The sequence below is a fragment of the Oncorhynchus mykiss genome, chromosome 17, assembly GCF_013265735.2.
Source record: "Oncorhynchus mykiss isolate Arlee chromosome 17, USDA_OmykA_1.1, whole genome shotgun sequence".
NCBI lineage: Eukaryota > Metazoa > Chordata > Actinopteri > Salmoniformes > Salmonidae > Oncorhynchus > Oncorhynchus mykiss.
Window position 1 is genome coordinate 69,462,472 of NC_048581.1, and position 26,922 is coordinate 69,489,393.

The 26,922-nt window shown below is 41.7% G+C and overlaps 1 protein-coding gene across 1 annotated transcript; it reads right to left on the reverse strand.

Moving 5' to 3' along the window:
* Positions 1–4,362: 4,362 nt before the first annotated feature.
* LOC110494483 (coiled-coil domain-containing protein 3) lies at positions 4,363–26,922 on the reverse strand. Its single transcript, XM_021569591.2, has 3 exons — positions 26,191–26,922; positions 18,781–18,955; positions 4,363–6,676 (listed from the first exon to the last, which is right to left on the reverse strand). Exons 1-3 carry the CDS (start codon positions 26,544–26,546, stop codon positions 6,392–6,394), a joined length of 816 nt encoding a protein of 271 aa, XP_021425266.1. The 5' UTR covers positions 26,547–26,922; the 3' UTR covers positions 4,363–6,391.

The following is a 26,922-nucleotide window of genomic DNA, read 5'->3' on the forward strand; positions in this document are numbered from 1 at the left end:
GGTCATAATGTGTCTGAGACTGGTGTGTACATTGAAGGTGTGTACTATGCCAGAGTTCTCTATGACTGTCCCAGATGTGAGCGTGTGTGTTTCTCTATGAGTGTGTGATATTTTCACGCAAAGGCACTGTAACTGTCTTCACTGTCTGACTTGTATTGTCATGAGAGCGCACCTGTATCCTACTCTGTAAAGACAGAGCTCAGCACAGAGCAGCTTTTGGCTCGGCCTGATGGGTATTGTTGTTCTTTCCTTTTTGGGGGACACTGCATGTGACACGTGTGAGGAGGCCTGGTATTGTAATCATTGTCAGACAGAGAACTAGAGGAACGACAGCAGCCTCAGAGGAAAAATACACACTTCCCTCCTCCTTATTGACACAGACATAGACAAGCAATGATGGAAATCACCTAGTCCTCGCTGAAAACACACAGCTGGAAAAGTACTGAGATACAGACACAGTCATGCATGCACTTCAAATCTAAGCTGACCTTGTTACGGTTAGGGTTACCATAATACACATTTTAGTTTGTTTTATTGGCATGTCTGTACATAACATCTGACACCAAACCGATTGCCAAAGCGATTCATAGAATATCTTCAGGAGGTGATGTATCACAGGTTCAATCATTAAACAATGAAACATGTATTATACAACTTTGGAGCTGTACAAGCTGCTTACCAGCACTCCTTAAGGAATGTAGGATAATCACACTGGAATGCCAAGTGCATATCTTCTGGGTTTTCATTGTAGGGTGAGAGATTAAAAACATAAAGGAGATGGGATTCCTATGCTTAAAAGGAAGTGCTGGCTCATATGGGACATATTTGAGTAATTACCAACAGAAGCAGAAGTGACCCAGGCCAGAGACTGTTCATGTTTACATGGTAGATCTCGCTTAGGTTGAATGAATAAAATAATTGTTAGAATGAGTTAATATACTTTATACTGTATGAAATACAGGACGGTTCTAACCTAGAATGCTTGGACAACTACAAATACCTAGGTGTCTGGCTAGACTATAAACTCTCCTTCCAGACTCATATCAAACATCTCTAATCCAAAATCAAATCTAGAATCGTCTTTCTATTCCGCAACAAAGCTTCCTTTACTTACGCCGCCAAACTTACCTTAGTAAAACTGACTGTCCTACCGATCCTCGACTTCGGCGATGTCATCTACAAAATAGCTTCCAATACTCTACTCAGCAAATTGGATGTAGTCTATCACAGTGCCATCCGTTTTGTTACCAAAGCGCCTTATACCACCCACCACTGTGACCTGTATGCTCTAGTTGGCTGGCCCTCGCTAGATATTCATCGCCAGACCCACTGGCTCCAGGTCATCTATAAGTCTATGCTAGGTAAAGCTCCGCCTTATGTCAGCTCACTGGTCACGATAACAACACCCACACATAGCACGCGTTCCAGCAGGTATATCTCACTGGTCATCCCCAAAGCCAACACCTCCTTTGGCCGCCTTTCCTTCCAGTTCTCTGCTGCCAGTGACTGGAACGAATTGCAAAAATCGCTGAAGCTGGAGACTAACTTTAAACATCAGCTATCTGAGCAGCTAACCGATCGCTGCAGCTGTACATAGTTCATCTGTAAATAGCCCATCCAATCTACCTACCTCATCCCCATATTGTTTTTATTTACTTTGCTGCTCTTTTGCACACCAGTATCACTACTTACACACCATCATCTGCTCATCATCATCTGCTCATCTATCACTCCAGTGTTAATCTGCTAAATTGTAGTTACTTTGCTACTATGGCCTATTTATTTCCTACCTCCTCATGCCATTTGCACACACGGTATATATACTTTTTTTTTGTTCTATTACGTTATTGACTGTACGCTTATTTATTCCATGTGTAACTCTGTGTTGTTTCTGTCGCACTGCTTTGCTTTATCTTGGCCAGTTCGCAGTTGTAAATGAGAACTTTTTCTCAACTAGTTTACCTGGTTTTCCTAGCCACCGTGCTTCTACACCTGCATTGCTTGCTGTTTGGGGTTTTAGGCTGGGTTTCTGTACAGCACTTTGAGGTATCAGCTGATGTACGAAGGGCTATATAAATACTTTTGATTTGATTTGGTTAAATAAAGGTGAAATAAAATACAATTATAAAAATACCTAGTGAATACAATTTATAAAAATACAGACAAAGCATTGTAGATATGGATGCCTGTTGGAGTTCACCACTTTTTTCAATTATTTGTTTTGATCAACTGTATAATAAACCAAGGTAGAGTAGAAAAAGAAACAGATGACGGGATGAAACAAGAGAGAGAAAAAGAGAGAGAGAGAGAGAGAGAGATTACCACATTGAACAATATACATAGGAGTGATAAAATGGTGGTTTGAGAGCCTAATGAGTTTATAATGAAATGTATGTGTAAGGAATTGTATTTTACATGAAATTTGGCAGGGATTCAAACCAATCATGGGTTATAGACATTGCAGGTTTTAAAGGCAATTTCCGATTGAGCCAACATAAGCAGTGTTTACCACGAACGTGGGAACATTGCCTTTAAAAACGGCAATGCTTATAACCCCTACAGTGTATATCCCGGCCTTAGTACTTTACATAGATAATTAATGCAATATTTTCAAGGGAAAACTGACAGTTGAATATTCCTAAATCCCTTTACCGTTTATTATCCCAGCAATCAGAATACTCCAACATTTAAATTATATGAAAACAACAACACCCAAAAACACATAAATAAAATAAGACCAGGTCTATAATTAGACTGAATGCACCAGGGAGGACCACCATAAATGTGGCCGTATTATCTGACATCTGTTTTGCAGCTTGTCGGTGCGCGCAGGGTTTATGTTGAGAAGGCAGCGTGAGTATATCATTTTTGGCCCACTTCCACAGGGCTATGGCAGATTCCTGCAGGCAAAGCCGTCTGATGTAGTGCTTTGGGAGAGGGTGGATGGAGAGAGTTATATTCTGCAACTGTCTCCCCTTCGGAGGTCAACCAAAGCCTGCCAGAGGCCCCAAACACAGAGACAAGGCTCGTAAATGTCCCTCACACTCACCCATACTCATATTCTCTGTGATATGTCTCCTTTTTCACGACTGGAAGAGGCTTACACACCTTAAAATGTGGTCATTTCTGAGTTTTACTCCCCCTTTTCCCTTTATTCTTTTTATGAAATAGCCCCATGTGGAAGAGTTTGGGTTCAGTTCTCTCCTGGAAATCATACAGAAAATTGAGAATGGCCTGAAAGAGTATTCCAGATAGGAAATTATCCTTTCACAATCGCTATGCCCAACTATGTACAAAAGGCTCTTGGGAAGAGGTCAAAATATGGGCTGGCTATTTATAATCCTGCTTTATATTCATGGAGAAGAGAGTGATTTATTCATTTTGTATCACATTGAAGATATCATAAATGCCAGAAGTAATCTATCACATGCCGTCACAGAGGAGAACAGAGGAAACATCTTGTCTGTTTTTGATTTGAGTCCTGTTTGAAAACAACAAGTCTGTTCTGCATGCTCTCTTTGCAACTAAATTCTCCCGGTGTTTGCTCTGACATTTGGCTGTACTCATCTATGTTGAAATACCAGAGCCATAGATAAAACGAGTTTGGCAAACTATTCCTGATGGCGCCAAACATTCCATGACAATTTGAATGTAATCGATTCGTAACCTTTGGTGCTAATATGGCACCCCTTGGAATTTTAAATCCCATACAAATTTTCCTCAACATCTTACCAATGGCTCTGGGAACTATCATGGATTCAAATATCCTCCAGTCTATTTCGAGGGTATACTATACAACACAAATCTACTCCAAGTGGTGGGGGAGTAGAGGGAAGAAACTGCTTTCACACCTCAGCCTAATGTGGAACTAATTTCAGTTGATCTCTGTGCTGAAAGCTCTTTGGCTGACTGGGTTATCTGTATATCAGCCCTGTCCCATGTAACTCTCTGGGAAAAGGAGGTGGTAATCTGTAGATTTATCTGGTAACTTCTCTATAATATTTGTTCGAACTTTCTCGCCTTCCAAACCACATGTGAGAAAAGTGCAGGTTTGGCCTACCAAACACAGAACATAATGTAAAGTGACATTGGTCTGAACAGTGCCAAATACTAATGTTCAGCAGACTACTTTGCTAGAATATGAAGACCTTGTTCCATCGGGATGCAGAGCTTCACACCAGTGACCTGGATGTTGCTAATGAGTGCTGGTCTATAATGAGATTCTGACCAGGTTCAGATTGTGGAATGGTCAGTGTTGATCTTTGCGGTGCTACACCTGCATCTATGGAAGGCAATCACAACAGTTTTGCTAATAATATGCTGAAGGTTCCTACTATTGAGAAATTGCAAGATGACGAAACAAACTTTGTAAAAATGAAAGTTTATTTTTGTCATTATTTGCTATCATACATGAATTAAAGGTTAAAGGCAACCAGATGCTTATTGTTTGAAAAGGAAATAAACATACAAGCCAAGTACAACACATAATAGGAGACTAGGGATGCCTCTCAGTTCGGACACAGGAAAAGATTTTACGGTACCCCATCATGCCTCATTGGCTAGTGGTTGTATTTATTGAGTGCTCAGCACCCTGTTTTCCAACATAAAAACTAAATTTTCCCTCAGTATACTGAAACTGTATAAAACCATCCACAAAAAGCTGGAATCTTAAACAAATTAACAATAAATGTGGAAGTCCTTGTAGTTATTCTTGGTTAATAATTCCCATATAAAAATAGCTGAATTTGAACAGAATTTGGGGGATTTCAACTGAATTTAAAACCCCTAGGTATCCTTGCTAATAAGAGTCTGGGCATGTTTGTTAATATCATATTAATATTATTTAATTTAACATGAGTGTGTTTACCTGTTCTTATGGCCAACAATACACTATCCCTGTGTTTACAACCCTCGGTCCTGAAAATTGGTTTCCTGTAAGAGCAGTGACGGGTGTTGGGTGTGGGTGGGTGTGCTGTGTTAAAAAAAAGAGGGTTCCGTACATTCTGTCCTAACTGGTCCAAGGCAGCTCTTGTTGTTTGGTGTGAAATGGTTATGGCTGGGACTGCTGAGGGAAGGGAGAGCTGATCAGAGCCATAGATATTAAGAGTTCAGCAGACTATTGCCTGTGTTGTCATTAAATCAAACTCCCTGTACTCTTTAAGCCTCGCAAAGCCGCCTGATCCTGTGAGCTTACACAAATGTTGCTGTATGGATATCAGTCCGGTATTTACGAGGCTAGTACTCTGTGACTCTGGATCTGATCCATCATCAGTTGTTAAGGACAGAATTAACCTTTTACATGTAACACAATGTAAAAGGTGAAGCAGGTGTTCTTAGCCAGCAGGCCTATGACTGGTTTAAGTTCAGCATCCTCAAGTCAGCAGTGTGAGGTCCCTGGCATGGTATTGGCATCACACCTGTAGCCCTTGCCTTGACTTTCCCACTAGTTTCCCAGCTACTACGACAGCATTTCACCTGGCATTGAAATGGCATGGAACTCCACTCTGGGGAAAAACCTGCCAGCAGGAAGGCCTGGGCATGTTAGGGATGTGCGAGGTGGGTAGAAATGACAGGGTGAGACTTTATTGACCTAATTGAGCTGGGACCAGCGTTGAGCTATTTACGATTTGTTCAGTTGTCAATATTATATCCTCACAGGATAAGACTTCACAGAACAGCACGGATCTCTACTGTATGGTATTGAGGTGAGGGGAACTAGGAAAGGGGGATATGGGAGCGAGGTTGGGATTAGATATGGGGTTAGGAAGGACCCGGTTGTATGAGATGGGGAATTTGTGATTACCATATATCCCCCAGCATGCATTTTTGTAAGGAAGCAGTTGTATAACCAGTGAGTCATAATGAAGCATGAGCACTGTCTCAGTCTGTGGTTGGAAATCACATTTGATCCAAGCCAACGTTCCCCTCAAATTGTCCTGCTACTCTTTCTGTGGTAAGAACAGTGACACAATGTTATTGCTATGACAAGAAATGCTTATCACATTGTAGTGTAGGCATTTCACATAGATCTAAACAAAGTGTATGTGTGTGAAATAGGTGTGACATGACTGCATTCATATTGAGAAATGTTGAAGGCTATTCTATAGCATTATATTAATGTACGGAAAAATGAGAAAATTCTGAAGAATACAAAACATTTTTGAGTTGCTCAAAGCACTTTCTTCTAAAGGTGTGACTAGTCTGCAACACATTAAGGGTATGCAAATCCTCTATCTCCTTAACTTGTGACATGATACAGTATTGCATACAGTACCTATCTTTAGCATACCTATCTTTCCCCTGATGTCACATGCTATACAATCCTTATGTCCTTTTAAACAGCCTGTTCATGTCTGCAGTGCAACAGGTGGTGGTGGCGGCTGGTTAGGGTTCAGTTTTTTATCATCTTGGTGAGGATCTTTTTGAGTGCGGGTCTCTTCTGGTCCTGTGTGGTGTCTTGGTGTGGGTGGGAGGGCTTGGCGTGGTGCAGCTGTTTCAGGGGGAGGGTCTGCTGGTCCTTAGTGTCTCGTTTGGCCTGGCGTAGGAGGCGCTTCATGTTCTTCACCTTGTCCCGCAGGTGGCTGTTGGCCTTTTCCAAAGATCGCACCTTTTGGGAGAGAGTCTTCACCCGCTCCTCCTCCTCAAACAGGGCCTTCTGCACCGTTGAACACAGCAGCTGGAGGAAACAGGAATGTTAGTCAACAGGAAGTGGGTAAAATGCTAATGTGCACCACAGATTGAGGTTAAGAATTGTTAATAGATTCAGATAATGAGTTCAGAGAACAAGTTCTCAGGCTGTTGTTTAACATGATAACCACATCCTTATTTTAGACTTTTGATGATCCGTTACACAAACCCCAAGTTGTTACACTAATTCAGCCCTGATTCTATGGATCATCTGGTTACTCAAGTTCCTGATCCAGTCTTAATGTTTGGAAATCTATAATTTACTTCAAAAGGCAAAGATATTAATCTCAAAACCTCTTTTCTTTGAAACACATTTCAGAAAACAAATGCTTGCCTTGTGTGAATATGCTAAAATGGTAATGATGTTAATCCACATTAATTTATTAATAGTAAGTTTAGAAACTGTTCCACTTCAGTGATGGAAAGTCTGAGACAGATTCAAATTTGTTTTATTTATTGTCACGATCATCGTATGGAGTAGACCAAAGCACAGCGTGAATTCTTTATTTTATTGAATGACGAAAAACAAGAAGAACACTTCAACAAAACACTATGAAACCGAGTGCCGACACAGGCCACTAACACATAGACAATAACCCACAAAATAGCCAAAGAGGATGGCTGCCTAAATATGGTTCCCAATCAGAGACAACGATAAACACCTGCCTCTAATTGAGAACCAATCTAGGCAACCATAGACCTACAAAAACACCTAGATGTAAACAACCCCATAAATCTACAAAACCCCTAGACAGTGCTAAAACCGTAGATGAGACAAAACACACATACCACCCTCGTCACACCCTGACCTAACCAAAATATATAAAGAAAACAAAGAATACTCAGGTCAGGGCGTGTCACTTATATCATATAATTAGACCCAAATCCTTTGAAAGATAATACATTGAGATTAAGGAGGAAAGACATTGGCTAATTTACTGTCCATGTGTTTCTACTTGAATGCAAAATTACATTTTTATTTGTTCAAACATCTTTTTCATGTTGCTAGGAGATAAAGTACAATACCGTTCAAAAGTTTGGGATCACTTAGAAATGTCCTTGTTTTTGAAAGAAAAGCAAATTTTTTTGTCCATTAAAATAGCATCAAATTGATCAGAAAAACAGTGTAGACATTTTTAAAGTTGTAAATTACTATTGTAGCTGGAAACTGCAGACTATTTATAGAATATCTACATAGGCGTACAGAGGACCATTATCAGCAACCATCACTCCTATGTTCCAATGGCATTTTGTGTTAGCTAATCCAAGTTTATCATTTTAAAAGGCTAATTGATCATTAGAAAACCCTTTAACAATTTTGTTAGCACAGCTGAAAACTGTTGTTCTGATTAAAGAAGCAATAAAACTGGCCTTCTTTAGGAGTGATGGGTGCTGATAATGGTACGCCTATGTAGATATTCCTATGTAGATATTCCATAAAAAATTGCAGTTTCCAGCTACAATAGTAATTTACAACATTAACAATGTCTACACTGTATTTCTGATCAATTTGATGTTATTTTAATGGACAAAAAAAAAGTGGTTTTCTTTAAAAAACAAGGACATTTCTAAGTGACCCCAAACTTTTAAACAATAGTGTACATCTCAAAAAGACTTAGTGAGAAACCTCTTATGTCCAACATACTAGCCAACTGCCATTTAGTATACACATCATCAACCCAAATAAGGAATATTCCCTTCATTCAAATAAGTACGTCGCACAACTTCAATGATTAACAGTAAACACAAGGTAAGGTCTTCAGAATGATAACATGTGTCATCATTTAACAGTGGTAGCACTGAGGAGAGTAACCTAGCATGTTTGTTGATAGTGTTAAATCATCCAAGACAAACAGCTACGTCTACTTGTATTTCATTCACAGGCGGCTTGTTGCACATTATTTGGGGGCTCATAGTATAGGCTGGAACGAAATACATGGAATGGTATCAAACACAAACACGTGGTTTCAATGTCGTTGATATCATTCCGTTTACTCCATTCCAGCCATTATTATGAGCCGTCCTCCCCTCAGCAGCCTCCTGTGATTTCGATAATCTCTTTCCCTTTTGAAAGAGTTTAAAACCATTTGTTATATCCTGTGTTATTTTCAGTCCTGCTGTTTTTTGATAAGTGATGGAACCCCATGTCACGCCCTGACCTTAGAGATCCTTTTTATTCTCTATGTTTGGTTAGGTCAGGGTGTGACTCGGGTGGGAAAGTCTATGTTTTCTATTTCTTTGTTTTTGGCTGTGTGTGTGTGGTTCCCAATCAGAGGCAGCTGTCTATCGTTGTCTCTGATTGGGGATCACATAAGTTGTCATTTTCCTTTTGGGTTTTGTGGGATCTTGTTTTCTGTTTATTGTCTGTACCTGACAGAACTGTGCACTTTTCACTTTTGTTATTTTGAGTGTTTTTTTTTATAAAAATCATGAACACTTTCAACGCTGCGCTTTGGTCCTCTCCTTTGGACGAGAGCCGTTACACCCCATGTACAGGGGCTTTGTCTAACGTGCAGGAGTTGTGGAACGTAGCATTCCTTGGCCTGTCCAGCAGAAACAACAGCTCATATATATGTCTTTCAGTGTGTTCCGGGCTTTTATTATGAGTGAGCCACAAGAGGTTGTATTTTATCCATCAGCAGCAGGCGTGCATGTGGCCAGAGAAGGAACGAAAAGGAAAAATAGAAAACATGTAATTTAAACAGAACTAATCTGGTGGGGGGGGTTCTCTCCAAGGAGCGGCCTAAGGACATGTGGAAATATGAAAGTGGTTGGTAGAAAGATGCATGGCAAATGCCTTGTGCTTTAGAAATGTGGTCAGAGTGGTGGGTGAGCTGTCCCTTATGGCCCTAAGTAGCAGCCCCCAACACAGAGCTGAAATCAAACAGTGTTAACAAAAAAAAGTATATATTTTTTTATTTAACCTTTATTTAACTAGGCAAGTAATACTGGGGTCTTGGTCACACTTTATTTGGATAGTCTGGATAATCCATCTGTAGATGCTCTACAGATGATAATGCTATCAACAAACTTTCTGTTGATAAGCAACTGCTTGCTAAGGTTAGGGTTAAGTTTAGAATAAGGGTTAGGATAAGGGTTAAGGTTAGCATTGGGGTAAGGGTAAAGTTCAGGGTTAGAATAAGGTTTAATGTTAGGGTAAGGTTTAAGTTTAGGGTTAGGGTTAGGAAAAGGGTTAGGGTTATGGTAAGGTTTAAGTTTAGGGTTAGGATTAGTTAGATTAAATGTTACTGATAAAGCGTCTACAGATGGGCTATCCATACAAAGTGCTATCAGGTTCTCTCCTGGGAGAAGCATACAGTGGCTTGCAAAGGTATTCACCCCCTTGGCATTTTTCCAATTTTGTTGCCTTACAACCTGTAATGAAAATTTATGTTTTGTGGAGTTTGTATCATTTGATTTACACAACATGCCTACCACTGTGAAGATGCAAAATATTTTTATTGTGAAACAAACAAGAAATAAGACAAGAAAACAGAAAACTTGAGCGTGCATAACTACTCACCCACAAAGTAATACCTTTGTAGAGCCACCTTTTGCAGCAATTACGGCTGCAAGTCTCTTGGGGTATGTCTCTATAAGCTTGGCACATCTAGCTGCTGAGATTTTTGCCCATTCTTCAAGGCAAAACTGCTCCAGCTCCTTCAAGTTGGATGGGTTCGGCTGGTGTACAGCAATCATTAAGTCATACCACAGATTCTAAATTTAATTGAGGTCTGGGCTTTGACTAGGCAATTCCAAGACATTTAAATGTTTTCCCTTAAACCACTCGAGTGTTGCTTTAGCACTATGCTTAGGGTCATTGTCCTGCTGGAAGGTAAACCTCCGTCCCAGTCTCAAATCTCTGGAAAACTGAAGCAGGTTTCCCTCAAGAATGTCCCTGTATTTAGAGCCATCCATCATCCTTCAATTCTGACCAGTTTCCCAGTCCCTGCTGATCAAAAACATCCCCACAGCATCCTCCACCACAATGCTTCACTATGGGGATGATGTTCTCAGGGTGATGTGAGGTGTTGGGTTTGAGCCAGACATAGTGTTTTCCTTGATGGCCAAAAAGCAACATTTTAGTCTCATCTGACCAGAGTTCCTTCTTCCTTATGGTTGGGGAGTCTCCCACATGCCTTTTGGCGAACACCAAACGTGTTGGCTTCTTTTTTCTTTTGTCTTCCTTAAAAACTCACTGACCGAATCAGCGTATACATCAATATTATTTTATAAGGCTACCCGGAACATATCTCAGTCTGTGTGATTAAAACAATCTTGACTAGTTGACTAGTCCTTAGCATGGGTACTTCCTGTTTGAGTTTTTGCCAATAGGAAGGGAGGAGCAAAACAGAGTCGTGGTCAGATTTGCCGAAGGGAGGGCGGGGGAGGGCCTTGTATGCATCGCGGAAGTTAGAGTAGCAGTGATCCAGTTTTTCTTCCAGCGCAAGTGCTACAGTCAATATCCTTATAGAAATAAGGTTAGCCTTGTTCTCAAATTTGCTTTGCTAAAGTCCCCAGCTACAATGAATTCAGCCCCAGGATATATGGTTTCCAGTTTGCATGAAGTCCAGTGAACTTCCTTGAGGGCCGTTGTTGTATGGCCTTGACGGGCGATATACACGGCTGTGACAATAACCAAAGAGAATTCTCATGGAATTCTCACGGTCAGCATTTGATTGTGAGGAATGCTAGGTTAGGTGAACAAAAGGACTTGAGTTCCTGTATGTTGTTACAATTACACCATTAGTCATTAATCATGAAACATACACCCCTGCCCTTCTTCTTCCTGGACAGATGTTTATTCCTGTCTGCGCAACACACAAAGAATCCAGGTGGCTGTACAAACTCCGACAGCATATCCCGAGAGAGCCATGTTTCTGTGAAACAGAGTATGTCACAATCCCTGATGTTTCTCTGGAAAGCAACCCTTGCCCTGATTTCGTCGACCTTGTTATCTATAGAGACTGGACATTAGTGAGTAATATCCTCGGAAGCGGTGGGTGGTAGGTGCGCCTCCGAAGTCTGACCAGAAGACCGCTGGCATCTTCCTCTTCTACGGTGGCATTGTTTTGAGTCAGCCTCTGGAATCAGTTCAAATGCCCTGGGTGGTTCAGACAAAGGATGTGGACTGTGCAGTTGCCATAACAGGCGGTTACAGCCCGACAGGATGCTCTCAATTGTGCATCTGCAAAGGTTTGTGAGGATTTTAGGTGACGTCGTTCTGATATCCATAGTTCTTCCCGGCTGTATGAAAAAAACACTTGGGCTAACAATGTAAGAAATACTACATAAAAAAACGAAATAATGCACATTCTCCTAAGGACCAGAAGCGAGGCAGCCTTCTCTGTCGGCACCGTCTTGCTACAGAAAAAGGATAGGCAGACTATAGGCAGACTGCCCCAGGTAGTATAGCAGTGGTCACCAACCGGTCGATCGTCAAGGCATTCCTAAACGATCACCAAACATTTCTGTAGAAAAGGCAAGGATAAAGGCTTGTGCTCTTTTTCTTTTGTTTAAGCATGTTGCCAGCAGGTGCACTTGATTCAGAAGCCCTATACACCGGGTAAGGAAAGTGTTTCCATTTTGAACAATTTCATTTGTCTGAAAATACTAACTCTGCCTACCCTGCGTACTGGGAGATCTGGGGCTAAATCGAGTGTGCCTACTGAGCTGGCCAATCGGATAGCTGTACCTCCAGCTTCCACGATCCCGGACACAACAAGGTTTGATAGTAGCCTATGTGAGATTTCCTAACTTTTAAAACCAAGACCACAGGGAGACTGTCAAAGAAAACAGCAAAGATCTCCTGTTTTAATGAGTGAGTTCATGTTTAAGTTTTTATTCAGCACTGTCCACACTGCTTTTATTCAACCCTATTACAAAACACACTTCTCCCTACTTTCACTCCCTCTGCAGTTGAAATTAATGAGTACCCAAGTGTATCGATAGCCCTGCGTTTTGATGATTATTAGTAGCTCGTTGTGTATTTTAATATCAAGGAATATTGCACTTTCTCTGGTCATAGGAACATCATGAATTAGTGCATGAGGCAGATGCGGTATGACTGGAGTTTCGCCATGAGGTGGAAGACGATGTCTCCTGTTTTTCTGGTCAGTCTCAACAGAGGAAAGGAAGGAGAGAGCAGGGACCGTGAGAGGCGGACCCTCTGCTGTTCTCTCCCTCCATCCACTGAGACTAATGCTGGGTTCTAAACAACAGAAATCTCAGACTTCTTACTTCAGTGCATTCGAGACAACTGGAAACTCTGAAAAAAACTAGATCCAACTAGAATTTTTTTTTCTGAACGATCATCCAAATTGGAATTGCAAGTCGGAACCTTGGATACCGTCGGATACCGTCTCTTATGACCGAAAAAAAGCTTCTGGATATCAGAAGAGTGGTTACTCACCTCGAACTGGATAAAGAATTTTCATTAAATATTCCCACGCAAAGGATATACTGTTTCTCCGAGTCCAGGCCCAAATCCCCATCATTCCCGTGAAGAAAAGACAGAAATACATGGGGCAGAGATCGGGGTGCCATGTTAATTAATCGGCAAGTGTGCAACCCGCCTCTACCATCCGTTCTATTGGCCGACGTGCAATCACTGGAAAATAAATTGGATGATCTCCGTTCGAGACTATCCTACCAACTGGACATTAAAAACTGTAATACCTATGTTTTACCAAGTTGTGGCTGAATGACAACACGGATAATATACATTTGGCTGGGTTTTCTGTGCATCAGCAGGACAGAACAGCTACGTATGGTAAAACGGGGGTTGGGGGTGTTTGTCTACTTGTCAATAACAGTTGTAGCGCGATGTCTAATATCAAGGAAATATTGAGGTATCGCTCACCTGAGGAAGAGTACATCATGATAAACTGTAGACCACACTATCTACCAAGAGAGTTTTTATTTATATTTTTCGTATCCGTATATTTACCACTTCAAACCGATTCTGGCACTGACTGCACTCAACAAGCTGTATAAGGCCATAAGCAAATAAGAAAATGCCAATACAGAAGCGACGCACTGAGTGGCCGCGGACTTTAATGCAGGCAAACTTAACTCAGTTTTACCTAATTTCTACCTGCATGTCAAATGTGCAACCAGAGAGAAACAACTCTAGACCTTTACTCCACACAAAGAGATGCATACAAAGCTCTCCCTCGCCCTCCATTTGGCAAATCTGACCATAATTCTATCATCCTGATTCCTTCTTACAAGCAAAAACTAAAGGAGGAAGTACCAGTGACTCGCTCAATGCAGAAGTGGTCAGATGACGCGGATGCTAAACTACAGGATTGTTTTGCTAGCACAGACTGGAATATGTTTCGGGATTCATCCAATGAGGAGTAGAGGAGTATACCACCTCAGTCACCGGCTTCAGCAACAAGTGCATCGACGACATCGTCCCCACAGTTACCATACACACATATCCCAACCAAAAGCCATGGACTGCCGCTTCAAAGAGCGGGACACTAATGCGGACGCTTATAAGAAATCCTGATATGCCCTCAGACAAACCATCAAACAGGCAAAGCGTCAATACAGGACTAAGATTGAATCCTACTACACCGGCTCAGACCCTCGTCATACAGTATGTGGCAGGGCAAGCAAACTATTATGGACTACAAAGGGAAACAAGTTGCGCAGTGATGTGAGCCTACCAATGATGAGAGCCTACCAGATGAGCTAAATGCCTTTTATGCTTCGAGGCAAGCAACACTGAAGCATGCATGAGAGCGCCAGCTGTTGCAGACAACTGTGTGATCACGCTCTCTGTAGCCAATGTGAGCAAGACCTTTAAACAGGTCAACATTCACAAAGCTACAGGGCCAAATGGATTACCAGGACGTGTACTCAAAGCATGTGTGGACCAACTGTCAAGTGTCTTCACTGACATTTTCAACCTCTCCATGACCGAGTCTGCAATACCTACATGTTTCAAGCAGACCACCATAGTCCCTGTGCCCAAGAAAGCAAAGGTAACCTGCCTAAATGACTAGCACCTGGTAGCACTCACGTCGGTATTCATGAAGTGCTTTGAAAGGCTGGTCATGGCTCACATCAACACCATAATCCCAGAAACCCTAGATCCACTCCAATTTGCATACCCTCCCAACAGATCCATAGATGATACAATCTCAATCACACTCCACATTGCACTTTCCCACCTGGACAAAAGGAAAACCTACGTGCGAATGCTGTTCATTGACTACAGCTCAGTGTTCAACACCATAGTACCCACAAAGCTCATCAATAAGCTAAGGACCCTGGGACTAAACACCTCCCACTGCAACTGGAGCCTGGACTTCCTGACGGGCCGCTCCCAGGTGGTGAGGGTCGGCAACACCACATCGCCACACTGATCCTCAACACGGGGGCACCTCAGGGGTTCGTTTTTAGTCCTCTCCTGTACTCCTTGTTCACCCATGTCTGCGTGGCTTAGCACGACTCCAAAACCATCATTAAGTTTGCTGACGACATAACAGTGGTAGGCCTGATCACCGACAACGAAGAGACAGCCTCTAGGGAGGAGGTCAGAGACCTGGCAGTGTGATGCCAGGACAACAACTCCTCCCTCAACATGAGCAAGATGAAGGAGCTGATCGTTGACTACAGGAAAAGGAGGGCCGAGAATTCCCCGATTCACATCGACGGGGCTGTAGTGGAGCGGGTCGAGAGTTTAAAGTTCCTTGGTGTTCACATCACCAACAAACTATCATGGTCCAAACACACCAAGACAGCCTTGAAGAGGGCATGACAACACCTTTTTCCCTTCAAGAGACTGAAAAGATTTGGCATTGGTCCCCAAATCCTCAAAATGTTCTACAGCTGCACCACCGACCGGTTGCATCACCGTCTGGTATGGCAACTGCTCGGCATCCGACCGTAAGACTCTACAGATGGTTGTGCGTACGGCCCAGTACATCACTGGGGCCAGGCTTCCTGCCATCCATGAGGAAGGCCCAAAATATTGTCAAAGACTCCAGCCCACCAAGTCATAGACTGTTCTCTCTGCTTCCGCACGGCAAGCAGTCCCGGAGCGCCACGTCGAGGAACAAAAGGCTCCTTAACAGCTTCTACCACCAAGCCATAAGACTGCTGAACAATTAATCATGTGGCCACCCGGACTATTTACATTGACACCCCCTCCCTTTATTTTTACACTGCTGCTACTCACTGTTTATTATCTATGCATAGTCACTTTACCCCTACCTACATGTACAAATTACCTCAACTAACCTGTATCCCGACATATTGATTCTGTACTGGTACCACCTATATATAGCCTTGTTATTGTTATTTTATTGTGTTGCTTTTTATTTTCGTTTTTTACTTTAGTTTATTTTGTAAATATTTTCTTAACTCTATTTCTTGAACTGCATTGTTGGTGATGGGCTTGTAAGTAAGCATTTCACGGTAAAGTCTACACCTGTTGTATTCGGCGCATGTAACAAATACAATTTGATTTAATGTATTAGGCTAACTTCACAAACCTCACTCCTACAGAACTGTTTTCATGATGTTAATGTTTAAAAAAATGTAGGTTATTGTCATGTTTAAAAAAAAAATCTGAGCGTTAGATTGCGACAGTGATATTGACTCAGAAAATGTTGTAGCGGCTCAGCAGGTAACCATTTTGTAAAAATATTTTTAAGGTATTTTCTGACTTTATTGAACATATAGAGGGAGAGGATGGCCGTCGGGAAAGATAGAGAGAGGTTGTGTGAAAGGGCAGTAAGCCGGATTCAAACTTATGCCGACACTGTAGATACAGTATGTGTGTCGGCGGCTGCGGTATTACCTCAAGACCAACCAGGCCACTCAGCAGATAACCCTAAACAACAAATTCCAGGTAACAAAACTAGATGGAAGGAGAGGTGGAGCTGTTTTTTTAACTGGGTATGTGTTTCACTCAGACCAGAGGTACCTATAGTAAAGTCCCTATCTCCACATCTCCCTACCATTGTTATGGGATAGTCCATGGTTTCCTAAACCAAGCTCCATTGTGGACACATACCTATTTAATTGCCCTTGAACATGTCTGGAGTTTTGAATATATCTGGACTGTGATCTGAGCATCTACCTCCCACGTATGGTCCACACCTGCACCATAGCTACGGAGTTGGTGTGCATGCTTCCAAAGTCTGAATGCTATCCCTATCATATCTTTCCCATGGCAGACAACCCAGTTTAAAAACAGTAATACATTCAACTGTTTACACAACCAAACCAACAAACTAATCTGAAGTGGCAGATGGACGATTTATCACTGTGGTCATAATGGTAGAGACCCAGACTCAACAGAAACATAGACATAACATGCAATTTTGACACTCATCCAGTAAGAAATATATTTTAGTAAGAAATATATTTCCAGTCTTACTGGGACATTTTCCCACGTTAGCAGAGGGACATCTTCAAGGTTTTTGAGGGAAAACAGCTGTGTGCCCCAGTTAAGAGTATCCCAGTGGGCATATGAGAATTTCAGTCTAACCCAGGAAATCTACAACTATAATCATGACAGTATGTGTGTTGGGTAATTTCCATTAGTTTTGCATGTGAAGGCCCTAGACTGTCACTCTTACACAAGTCACAGTCATGTCTGTGTGGCATGATGACAATATGACTGTGTTATGCTGTCAGCAGTCCAGCCTGTGGGCCTAGCCATTCCATTCAGATATTTAGTAATAAGAGTGTAATCATACAAATTACTTTGTGCATTACCTTGGCTTTGCCTCTGATTACAGATTTGAGCTGAGATGTGGTCGTTAATGGAAACTTAAGCCCATTCTTATTCTGTCAGAGAGACAGAAGGCTTTTATGTGTAGTCAGCACATGATTGGAAACAGAGAAGACTGGTGTAAATCATGAGTTCAATGAATGGAATCCAGAGACGTTGAAATGCCAGATTATTAGTTACTATTGAGGGACTATGCATGACACTATGACGTGATCATGAGTGTTTATCTTGCAAATTGACACTGAAATGTTGAGTTGAGCCATGGATATGTTATGTAGAAATGTGTAGACTTCATACTCATCAGTATGTTAATTAGCATTTAGGTATTTTACAATGTCTATGAGGCAAACTTTTCCCACAAACTACTTCAATCTGGATTTGATGAGCAACAATGTCCCGCCAACCACGAGACAGGGCTTTGAAACTGATCCAATAATTTCTACCTATATAAACAGTCATCACTAAACTGATGGCTGCCCACCTACCATAACATCGGTATGAAAGGCTCAGGTACAGGCAGTACAGTCTAATGAATGTAAATTCTGTGCTCATAGTAGAAAACCCCATAGATGGTTAAAAGGCCTGCTGCTCCCTGTCTCTCAGCCACATCCCACATCCTGCTCTACAGCCAACATACTCTACCCTGCATTGACACACATGAAAGAGAAGCACAAACCAAGGGGATTTGGTTCCTGGACCAACTACTGATCAGAGCAGGGCCTCTATCCACCACCCAAATAATTCTGGTCTCCCAGACACCAAGAACATATTACACTTACAAGCCATATAAGCCATACCAAGAACATATTACACTTACTCTCCTCACTGGACCTTTGAAGACTGTGGTTAGCCCTAACCACAAGCCACCATTAGCAGAATGATTTCTGGATAGCATGCATTTCCATCCCCTGTGAAGTGGGGGCTCCTATTGAGATCCCTTTCATGATAGGCAAAGTTCCCTGATTGGGCGGTTAAGTGTAGGTTAAGCATAACATACAATACTCTGCAGCACTGTCCTTTAGTTAATCCTTACTGGGCTCTCAAGTGCAAGTGGTCATGGAGGACTTGCTGGGACATAGTACGCTGAATGCTACCTCAGCCAAGGAGGGACCAAAATGGATTAAAAGGGAATAGCAAAGAAAATTGATCAGCTGTCTATTAGTGTGGCTGTCAAAGGTTTCCTGCATGTGTTTTGATGAGATTCTTCCAACCTTGGCAGTTTTTCTTGCCAGTCTTGCTCTTTGGTGGTTTAGGAGCTGCTATTTAGGAGTTGCTGTTTCTGACTTTCTTAACAACGGCACATAAAAACCGGAGTGATAGGTTAGTTGAATTCGTACCCGGCTGTCCTCCTGAGCCTCCCACTCTGGGGTGTAGCTGTGGACCATGGTTCCGGCCGTGCAGTTGGAGAACTGGAAGAGGCTGGCGAACATGCGGTGGTTCTCTGGTGTGTCTGGGAAAATTGGGTCTTGGAAGTTAACCCCGTGGGGGATAATGCTGTAGTTCTCATCCATCCTGGGGAACACAGATAGACAGGAGATTAAGATGCAATTTTTGAATTTCACACACACACACACACACACACACACACACACACACACACACACACACAGAAAACCCTCATGCAGTCTTATAGCTGTTATTTTTTATGTTGTTTGAGTAAAACTGGAATGGACCTTCAATCCACCCGGGTCACATTTTCTCCAGCTATTAGAAGTGTGTCAGACTGAGGCGGAAGTGTTAGCTTGGAGGTTGACACTCGACAGCAGGCAGTCCATACATCTGGACTCCATCTTGTCTCCCTTGTGGGACATCAAAAGCTTGCTTATTGTTTCTCTGTCCATCAAAATGTTGGTCATGGCAGCATACGTCTTTGCATACTTGGGGTTTTGGGGGTGATGAACGAAAATCGAGGATGGCACAAAAACACAAAATAAAAAGGTACCTCATTAGTGTTTGTGTGTTGTCAGCTCTACACTGTAAAAAGTTGGATGGCTTTTACTGATTGGTATAATCTAAAATTACGTTTTGTTTCATTCAACCTATTCTATTTAATTTGTCTGGAATAAAATAAAATAAAAAATAAAATAAAAAATATATGCTTTATTTTCTATTGTGTTATTGACTATGTTTGTTTATGCGTAACTCTGTGTCGTTGTTTTCGCCGCACTGCTTTTCTTTATCTTGGCCAGGTCGCAGTTGTAAATGAGAACTTGCTGTCAACTGGCCTACCTGGTTAAATAAAGGTGAAATAAACAATTTAAAAATAAATTGTCATTAATTTGACAGATCATTGTGATTTTTTTAATAGAATGAATGCTTCTAAATTGCTTTCAACACCTCATGCAGATGCACATTGCATAGCGGTGGCAGCAATGTTGCAGCAGCAGTCTATCAGAAGAGTTGGGGGTGTGGCTTATTGGGGGCGTGGCTTTCAGGCTGTTCTTTTTGGACACCCGTGAGAGTGAATGTCATTGCAATTAATCTGTTATGTTGTATTCTCTATGTGAATGTCACGGTGTGCCCTGGGGGAGGGTGCTATCTTTCCACAGTTTGTGACTTTCACTTTCATAAGTACTGATGAAGGATAGGAAACACACATAATGGTATCTCTTAAAGTGTATATTTCCAAGCTGTCAGGTTTACATCTAAATATTGTGAAACATATGTGGTTAAATATTTAACTGTTTGTGAAAAGATGTAATGTGATTTTAACCTTCTAAATGACAGGATGGATTTTCATATAAAGATGAACTAGTCAGTGGCCACTCCCACGTGAGCATAGACATTACATCGGCATCATGGAACCGCCCTTTTCTACTGAAACGTATAAAACCCCAGTGTAAGCTAAGTTTGCAAATGGTTGAATATCTAAGACCAAAACATACTGGGTGACACTGGTGTGTGAAGTGGTTTAAACTACAACTCTACCAAAGGACAAGACTATACGTGGAGCATTGGCTACACGGCTGGAAATTGTTAAATTCTGAGATTATCGATCCCCACAGAATAAGAGCAAATCTTAGACTTATAATTACTAGTCTGCAGCTAGAAATTGCATAAATCTAGAACGAGAATACTGACAACTGCCGAAGCATCTATTCTATGACAACATTTCTGAATGATACTCTGAAGTATCATTCTAACCACGTTCAACCATAAAAAGCAGAGACTCTGAATAATCCTACAGGATGATTGAGCATTCCAACAGAGAAGACAACAACGACATACGGGCGTAAATATATATACATTGCAATTATTCTTGGATGAGCGGCCGTTCATGTGCAAAGGATTAGCATTTCAATTAATATAATTATAGACTGTGTGTACTGAATCCATTTTGTCTTTCCCACTCTTTCTCAGTCCCACCCCTTTCCTTTTGTCCACCAAGCTGTCATATCGGTTTAGCCCACTAGGGGACTTTTCCATCATTGTTATTAACCAATATCTTGTGTTTGTTATATGTATTTCTGTGATTATTTAGTTAGTAAGTAAATAAATAATTAATCCAATTTGTACATATGTTGCAGATTCATAATTTATGCTAGGATTCGTGCAGATAACCAAGAATTTTACAAAGTTTAGAATGAGACTGACAGAAGGAAAAGATTAATAATAATTAATAGAAGACTGTACTCGATAAGAAATTAAAAATTTAAATATAGTGTCACGTATACTCCCTCTCTGGCCTCTAGGTCATCAGGCTGCTGATTATCCCGCACACCTGTCACCATCGTCTCGCGCACCTGCACCTCATGACACTCACCTGGACTCCATCACCTCCTTGATTATCTTCCCTATATCTGTCTCTCCCCTTGGTTTTTCCCTCAGGTGTTATTGACTCTGTTTTCATGTCGGTGTGTTGTTTATGTTTTGTGTTCATTGTTTATTTTATTTATTAAAACACTCACTCCCTGAATTTGCTTCCCGACTCTCAGTGCACTCATTACATGAACAGTCGATTTGGGAAGTAGAGACTATAAACATTTTCCCGTGGTGCCCCGACTTCCTAGTTGATTAAAGTTTACCTGATTAGTTTAATCACATAATAATTATTATACATAGAGAATTCATTTGATAAAATAACAGTCTTCACATGTAATGATAGTAACGACAAGACACAAAGTAGAACATGTGCACTGCCAGCACTGAATCTGTAATGATACTTGCTTGCAATGATACTAAAGAGCTTGGTAAAGTTTTCATTGGTAAGCTAGCTACCATTTGATTACACTATTGAAGTCAATAAATGTGAAAGTCTATGTAAAGAATGTGATATGAGTAATGATTTCATGTTATTGTACCAACTGAATTTATTGATACAGGAAATGTATTTAATTGCTTGTAACCCAATTTGTATAGGTAATATCAAATGGAAAAATCTAATTGGAACAACATGAAAAAATTGGTTGTATTTACATTAAATATTAGTTAGGATTTAGGTTATTTATTAGGTTTTACCAAAGGGGAAAAGTAAGTTGAGCTTTGAAAGAAATGGATTGCAACTTGAAATGTTTTTTTTTTGGTTGATCCAAAAAGTATTTTTTTACAGTGTATGTTTTTGTCTGACCCAGACAGCCTGATGTTTTGTCCCTACAGTGGGGGGTCACTCATAATGTTGATAATGATGAACTACTGTGGCACTGGAATGTAAGCAGGGGCAACACAAGGTCAACCCTGAGAATTATGTGGATGGGGAGAGAGGATCCAGAGGGAATAACACTCTGTGTTGTACTGTTGGCCCCCAAAATGTGCATGGTTCTAATTACCAGACTATTTAGAACACAAGACACAAGATAATACTCACAATGGACATGACCACTGATAATGGCTGTGTGTGTGTTCATTTCAATGGCTTTGAAATTAATTTCACTGCATATTTTGATAGACACTGGAACCAATATCTTCCTCAAAACAATAACTGATGCACTGGTTTTAATTAATTCCATGCTCCTGAGACATGACTCCTTTCCCATCCTGACAAGCATGGCTTTGTGGATTGTTTTATATATTTCATAAACAGTATGTTTTGTCCCTCTTTCTTTTTCTCTACCTTCCTCCATCCCTCACTCAATCGTTCTCACCCTCCCTCCATCCCTTCCTCTCTCACTCTGTCTCTCTCTGCTCTGTTGCATGTTGAGGGTTGTGGCCAGTGTTTCCCCTACTTCACAAGTCTAGCATGTAAGTTTCGAGACATTTGGTCCCTATAGGATTACAACTCGATGTATAAACCAACCAAATACTCCCAGATGGCGCAGTAATGTCAACCAGCACTAGTAAATGCAGTTTAACGGCCAATGTTTCCACTGGTTTCAATTTCTTCTCAGCTTCTACAAATTCCATGGCACTTAGCAGACACATAATTATGTCCTAACCACTTGACGTATACATTCCCAAACAGTTCCCCAGTCAATGGTTGTAGAAAAAAACGATATCTTAAGAAAAATAATGTCTATGCTGGTTTAGCTATCCTGGATGCTGTGTCTGTATTAGCCAGCTATATTGTCAAAGTTCTGCCAAACCAACATATTATCTCCATTACACTCTCAGCATAAGGTATCAACTGCATACAGTACAGTCAATGGGACAGCAGTTATAGGGATTATCCTTTGTTTCAAACCCTAATGGCTTCCAGAGAGCGTACACGTCTGCTGGTTCTCAGACCCTTTTTCACATCCACTCTCAAATTCCCCAACTTTAAACAGAGCTCACTTCCCTCTCTCTCCCATTCCTCCACACAAAAAATCTGGTCCTCCCTAGGAAAGCTTGTCATCTAGTCTTAACCTTGTTTAGTCAAGAGCATGTTGGTTTAATTAATGTTTCCATGCAGCCTGTCTCCTATTTCTTTGTTTTTCTGTGACGGTTTGACTGGTGAGTTTTGCCCTGTCAAAATGGAACCAGCTGGCTGGTTGGTTCATGGTTCAGCCACACACCAAAGAGTCAAAGGAGGAAGTAAACAAAAGGGGAACCGCTGGGATGTGCAATATACCTGAGCCAAATACCAAGCTCTCTCCATGGTAATGGAAACTAAGGCAGACACTCTGGAGTCAATTCCCCCAGTAGCACTATGCTGTGTCTCTCAGTTATTCAAGCAAGCATCCTTTCTTGTCCTGCTTACAGTACATAAGTGAACTGAACACAATAGAGAGATTATAGCTATTGTTTATTGTTCTCAGTACTTTCACCTATTCTATCTTTTCAGATGGGTGATTCTTGGAATTAAAACATAGGGAAGGAGGCTTCTTCCAAATTAAAGTAGCCCTCTCTAGGGGCAGGCAGCTGAGTGTCTTGAGGCTTAAAGCTCGCCAGAGCACCACCCTTGCATTGAGATTTATTGACTGAACATGTGGAGACATCCTTGAGAGTTCAGAATGAATAGCTGTCATGACCCCTTCACTCCATTTGGCTAGATGAAAGCAAGTGATGAACTATTAAGTCATAACCGAAACATAAACTGTAAAGCCTTAACCCACAAATTCTACTCACAGAATCACCAAGAAAAATAATCTGTCCTTCACTTTGTTTAACAGCAGACAAGCAACAATGTTATGGGATTGAGATGACTACATTTGGCACAGACAGGCAGACCAATCAACAAGTCTACAGTTTTGGTCCTGTGGGAGACTCCTTGTTGCATTTCTTCATATATGAAACTCCCCTTTGTCCTGTCCTGAGCACTCATAGACGTGATTGATTGGGGAGGCTGTTTCAGACTGTGTCGTTTGGGGGGCTTTAACAGGAAATGGGAGCTCACTGGAGACTCTGATGGAAACTTTTCAGCATTAGCTTGCTGATTCAGCGCCTGAGAGTGCCAGCGTTGCAGAACAACGAGAACAATGCTTTCTGGAACTGGAGACTCCTCTGTTAAATGTTTACGACGGAGGTCTAAGATTAGCTGAGAAGCTGCAGAGCAACACTAGGGGCTCAGACAGACCCCCCCCCATCCCGGCATCCTAATGGAGGGAGGTAGTACAGAGATGCATCAGAGGAGGCATATTCTAATATAGGCTTTTTATGTAACTTTGAGTGACAGTTTAACACACTTCATGTATACGTAGGATTTTTTATTCTAGTTTTCATGGCACACTGAATCCTTGGACCCGTATGTATGTCTGTGTCTTATTGTGATCCTTATTAGGTAGTTTCCTTCCAGGGCCTCCTGGCTGATTGCAGGGCTGGTTTGTAGTTTCAGGATGAGGAGACTTTCAGATCAGCAAAAACCCTGAGGCCTGATGGGTTTCCCAGTGATGGAGAACGGCTACATAGTGACACCATCAACCTTTCCTCTCAAACAGAACACACAAGTTCCTGTGTGTGTGTGTGTGTGTGTGTGTGTGTGTGTGTGTGTGTGTGTGTGTGTGTGTGTGTGTGTGTGTGTGTGTGTGTGTGTGTGTTGACTGGCAGCAGGGTGCCTGTGAACCTGGTGTCTTCAAAAAAACAATACAAAATGTAGGTGGCCATCCAACTCATCAACAAAACACACACATATACACACTCTCCCCCTGACTATGTAAACACACAGTCATTACTGTACTTGGCCGTGAACCTCCATACGGAATAGCTGAATACTCCACACTGGAATTCCTTTGAAATACTCTTTGATAGAATGTGCACTTAAATGTTCTAGGTGCTGAGAATGAAAGAAACACAGGACATGAGACAAGTTAAACCTGTCGGCACAAGTTCATCTCTCAGAACAGAAGGCCTGGTGTCATTCATCAGGGTTGTTCTGTGGTTGGGATACAAAGGGCTTCCCATCCAGCCTGTGGTTGGTGTGGAGATAATACCCTCAGCCTAAACTTCCAGCTTTAAGGGTCTCCCCTAAGCTGTTGGGAACTGTCAGACTCTGTAATTATAGAAGCTGGAATGCCATGGGCACTTTTTCAAAGACTGATGTGTTGTTCCATTTTAAAACCAAGGGAGATAAGTATTAAGGTGTCAATCATCTCACATTATGAAACCTGCCTTTGTGGAAAGAAATCTACTGATATGCTGTAAATTGTGTAAGGCATTTTAACTATCACAAAGTAGAACAGATGTTTTACCTATAATATGTGAGACAAAGTTAACTTTGGGTCAAATTCACTGGTGGTGCTTGTGCTGAGTCTCTCTCTCTCTCTCTCTCTCTCTCTCTCTCTCTCTCTCTCTCTCTCTCTCCATCTGTTTCTCCATCTGTTTCTCCATCTGTGTCCCCATCTGTTTCCCCATCTGTTTCCCCCACATTAGGACCTGTGACAGGTGTGACATCTGAGCAAATGTGCATCATGCATCTGTCCATGGTAGACATTGTAGTATCATTACAGGCGTAACTTCAGAATGACTGGTACCTGATCCTCTTTTCAATTTGTTGCTTTTAATCTCACAATCTAGCTACTCCATATAACATGCTTCATATCATACACACACACACACACACAGACACACAGACACACACACACAAACAGCAGGTTTGGGTTATTATTATTGCTGTGTTTGCATCCCAAGAGAATCCTAAGGGCCAGAACATCACTCAACTCTATTTCACCAAGTATTCATCGAACACAAGTTTCTCATTGTGACTGTAAAAAAGAATAACAGCTGGAAATGTAAGGGTTATATTGTATCTAGACACAAGTTCAGGCAATTACACAACCAAATCACTGTATGCCTATTTTCTGTTGAATTATGATTGTGTCATTTCTGACTTACAACACCGCCACACTTGACAGTGATAAACGCACCTCCAACACCAGGATGTCAATGTATCTTACCTCAAAAAGAAATAGTAAGAGTTGTTCTCCACTGCGCTATAGGAGTAACATGGGAAGTAGCCCAGCCCGGTGACATTGAACCGGGAACCAGCAGGGACCTCCAGCATGCTGCCCCACGCCTGGTCGCATTGCAGCTCGATCTCGGCAGAGAAGAAGAGGTCTGTGTCATACTGCCAAGGTAAGTAGTTGTACACACTGTATGAGTCCTTGTGCAGCGCAAGCACCTTGGCGAAAACGATAATCTCTGCGAGCTCCGCGCGGCACGCCTCCGTCTGTGGTCTCCAGTCATGGGGCAACTGGCATCCCCAAACTCCGCTCAAACAGGTCGCCAGAATCAAAGCCAAAATAGCACCCATGGCAGGCAACTGCGGGTCTCGATTGCAGCTTCTATGAAACGTAATTATGTGGCAGTGATGGGTAACCGCTACAGGACCAGTGACTTCTCATCAAACTGTCCGACAGGACTGTATTCCATGGGCTTGTGTGCAAATGCGCAGCACCAATGTGACATATAGTCACTCAGTTGTTGCAGTCAAATATAATAACTCCGCAGCAGTTTATTGATTCAGTTCTCTCATGCAAACCCCTCTGTCCTCCCTCATCCCCTCCTGCACGCTAGACTACACTCTGTGAGTGATGATCTAATATTACGCGCAGCTCCCCTGTATCCTGTAGAATAGAATGAGGCGCTCAGTGCGCTTTATATCTGACACTCTATTCTAACCTAACGTA

Excerpts from the sequence above, each read along its gene's own strand:
- LOC110494483 (XM_021569591.2), bottom strand. The coding sequence starts at position 26,546 with ATGGGTGCTATTTTGGCTTTGATTCTGGCGACCTGTTTGAGCGGAGTT. Across the intron at positions 18,956-26,190 it reads TCTTACTATTTCTTTTTGAG|GATGGATGAGAACTACAGCA; the intron begins GTAAGATACATT and ends TGTGTTCCCCAG. Across the intron at positions 6,677-18,780 it reads AGGCTCAGGAGGACAGCCGG|CTGCTGTGTTCAACGGTGCA; the intron begins GTACGAATTCAA and ends TGTTTCCTCCAG.